This window comes from Atta colombica, unplaced genomic scaffold (genome assembly GCF_001594045.1).
Source record: "Atta colombica isolate Treedump-2 unplaced genomic scaffold, Acol1.0 scaffold137, whole genome shotgun sequence".
In the NCBI taxonomy this organism is placed as follows: Eukaryota; Metazoa; Arthropoda; class Insecta; order Hymenoptera; family Formicidae; genus Atta; species Atta colombica.
The window spans coordinates 712237-715405 of NW_017259225.1; the positions used below are offsets into that span (position 1 = coordinate 712237).

At 28.2% G+C, this 3169-nt stretch overlaps 1 protein-coding gene across 1 annotated transcript in view; it reads left to right on the plus strand.

The window, feature by feature from the left end:
• Window positions 1-2752, plus strand: part of LOC108684627 (probable medium-chain specific acyl-CoA dehydrogenase, mitochondrial) — a 6183-nt gene extending 3431 nt beyond the window's left edge. Inside the window, exons 3-10 of the mRNA XM_018189048.1 lie at window positions 343-510; window positions 642-742; window positions 929-1009; window positions 1087-1217; window positions 1542-1650; window positions 1759-1899; window positions 2012-2287; window positions 2400-2752. Coding sequence (XP_018044537.1) covers window positions 343-510; window positions 642-742; window positions 929-1009; window positions 1087-1217; window positions 1542-1650; window positions 1759-1899; window positions 2012-2287; window positions 2400-2552 — 1160 coding nt within the window. The 3' untranslated portion in view covers window positions 2553-2752. The remainder of the gene's footprint in view (window positions 1-342; window positions 511-641; window positions 743-928; window positions 1010-1086; window positions 1218-1541; window positions 1651-1758; window positions 1900-2011; window positions 2288-2399) is intronic.
• Window positions 2753-3169: the final 417 nt, after the last annotated feature.

The following is a 3169-nucleotide window of genomic DNA, read 5'->3' on the forward strand; positions in this document are numbered from 1 at the left end:
TATATATATAGAGAGAGAGAGAGAGAGAGAGAGGAATATTCTTATTCACATAATGTGATACATGTAAATAATATGTCTCAGACCAGATAAGTTGAATTAAAATGTATCAAGAAATAGAAAAGCACAACATTATTATCTGGTTATCATTTCACATTATTTACACTTTTATAAACAAGATTGTTCAAAATTGTACTTCTTGAGTAACACAAAAAATTTAAACACTTCAAGAGAAAGCTGAAATTTTTTACATATAATTTTTTATACAATTTTTTGCATATTTTTACATATTACATATATTACCTGATTTTAAAATATGGTTACTATCTCATTGTATTGTTTTAGAATTATCAGATACTCAAAAGGAAATACAAGAGCTAGCGCGGAAGTTTACAAAAGAAGAGATTATTCCAGTAGCTGCAGAGTACGATCGAACTGGAAAATATCCATGGGACATTATTAAAAAGGCGTGGAGTATTGGTCTCCTGAATAAACATATTCCACAACATTGTGGTATGCTTAATTTATCAAAATTATATTATATACACATATTTTACTATAAACTATTATAATAATATAATATTGCTAAAAAATAATATTATTAATGCAAAAATAAGATTGATAATAATTACAATCTATTCTAGGTGGTATGGAAGCTAGTATTTTTGATTCATGCTTGATTACGGAAGAATTGGCTTATGGTTGTACAGGAGTAGTAACTGCAATAGAAGCCACAAGTCTTGGAGTAAGTTTATCAACAGTATTCACTTTTAGATCATATAACATTCTAATTCTTTCAGCAAATTAAAAATTAATTTTTCTTTAATTTTATTAATTTCCAATTCTTCTAAAACTATATATTTTAATTTATTTAATAGTATTTATTTAGTAGTAATCGTACATATGTATGTATATGTATCTTTTTATTCAGCAAACTCCAGTTATCATAGCTGGAACGAAAGAACAGCAAAAGAAATATCTTGGAAGACTTTTAGAAGAGCCACATGTTGCGGTAAATCTGAAATTAAATTTATGAAAGTTAAATTAAAGTTAATGTTGCAATGTTAAATTGAATAATAAAATTTATAGGCATATTGCGTTACTGAACCTGGTGCAGGATCTGATGTAGCAGGTATTAAGACCAAAGCTGAGAAGAAAGGAAAAGAGTGGATAATTAATGGCACCAAGATGTGGATCACAAATGGTGGTGTTGCAAACTGGTACTGAAACAATGTGCTTTATTATTTAATATTAACTTCTAAAGAGAATATATTTCATTATATATAATATTAACTTCTAAAGGATATATAGAGGAATATTCTTATTCACATGTAAATAATATGTCTCAGACCAGATAAGTTGAATTAAATGTATCAAGAAATAGAAAAGCACAATATTATTATCTGGTTACCGTTTCACATTATTTACACTTTTATAAACAAGATTGTTCAAAGTACTTCTTGAGTAAGACAAAAAATTTAAACACTTCAAGAGAAAGCTGAAATTTTACTTTTACACTTTTAACGCAACTTCTTATTGTACAGGTATTTTGTTTTAGCGAGAACAAATTCAGATCCAAAAACTCCAGCTAATAAAGCTTTTACAGGTTTTATTGTGGAACGTAATAGTGATGGCTTAACTCCCGGTCGTAAGGTAATTTTTGATGTGATAATTTTTGTTATCCTAATTTGTTGTTTAATTGTTAACTTAAATTTTTATTGATTTATACTAATTTTTTTTTAATAATGTTAAAATGTTAAGGAAATTAATATGGGACAAAGAGCAAGTGACACGCGAATGATAACATTTGAAGATGTTCGCGTTCCCGAAGAAAATGTATTGCTTGGAGAAGGAGAAGGTTTTAAGATAGCTATGAAAACTTTTACTAGAACTCGATCACCGGTAATATTTCATTAAATCTATCCATTAAGTGCCGAATAAATATAGATAATAAGATATGTGCAAGTATATTTTTACATTTAATATATTTTAGTATATTTTAACATTTTTACAGGTAGCGGCAGCAGCTACTGGTTTAGCTCAGAGAGCTCTAGACGAAGCAACAAAATATGCAATGGAACGCAAAACATTTGGTAAACCAATAGCGGAACATCAAATAATAGCTTTCATGCTAGCGGATATGGCTATTGGTGTTGAGACTTCTAGAATGACATGGATGAAGGCAGCCTGGGCTGCTGATAAAAATTTACCGAATGCTACAATGCTCGCTAGTATTGCAAAATGTTATTGCAGTGATGTAGCTAATAAATGTGCTACAGACGCTGTACAGGTAAAGTACAATAATGTATATTAATGAATTTTTTATTAAACTATACAGTTAGTAAGAAGATGAAGTTGATTCAATATGTTTTTATAATTTATCGTATGTGACTTTTTTTTAGGTTTTCGGTGGTGCAGGTTTCAATTCTGAGTATCCAGTAGAAAAGCTTATGCGCGATGCCAAAATTTATCAGATATACGAAGGTACTGCGCAGATTCAAAGACTGATTATATCGCGTGCTCTTTTCGACGAAGCTAAACAAACAAGTAACTGAACAACTAAGTAACAACTTGATTTAAATTGCATCATAAAATTTATTTTTATATTTATTATATATGTAGTATTTTTATAAACTACAAGATAATTGGGAAGTAATTCATACGAATTCATACGCGTTATTCGTACGAAACATCGTTATCGTTACAATTATTTTTTCAAATAACGAGAGTTACCTCTCTCTTGACTCTTCTCACTCGCGACATTATATTATTTTGTTTTGATTTATATTGATGATGATGTAGTTATTATATTTTTGGATAAACATAACGAATATAAACGTTTTATTATTATTTTATACATGTACGTGTATGGAACGTGCATAAGTGTGAATATAAAAAAAAGAGAATTATGTGTTTGATCATATTGGGATTAATTATAGATTTGAGGTAATTATAGGTTTTGTGTTGAATTGGTCAATTAGTGATATAGATAATTGAATGCCACTCTGAAACAAAATCAATTCGGTGAAAAAATAATGAAATTGTAACGATTTGATATTTTTGAAGTAATAATAACGCTAACGAGTTACTTTTTACAATGGCTAATCAAAAATGGTAACAAATTACTTCTTAAAATAACTTTTAATTATGATGATAATTTTATATATATATA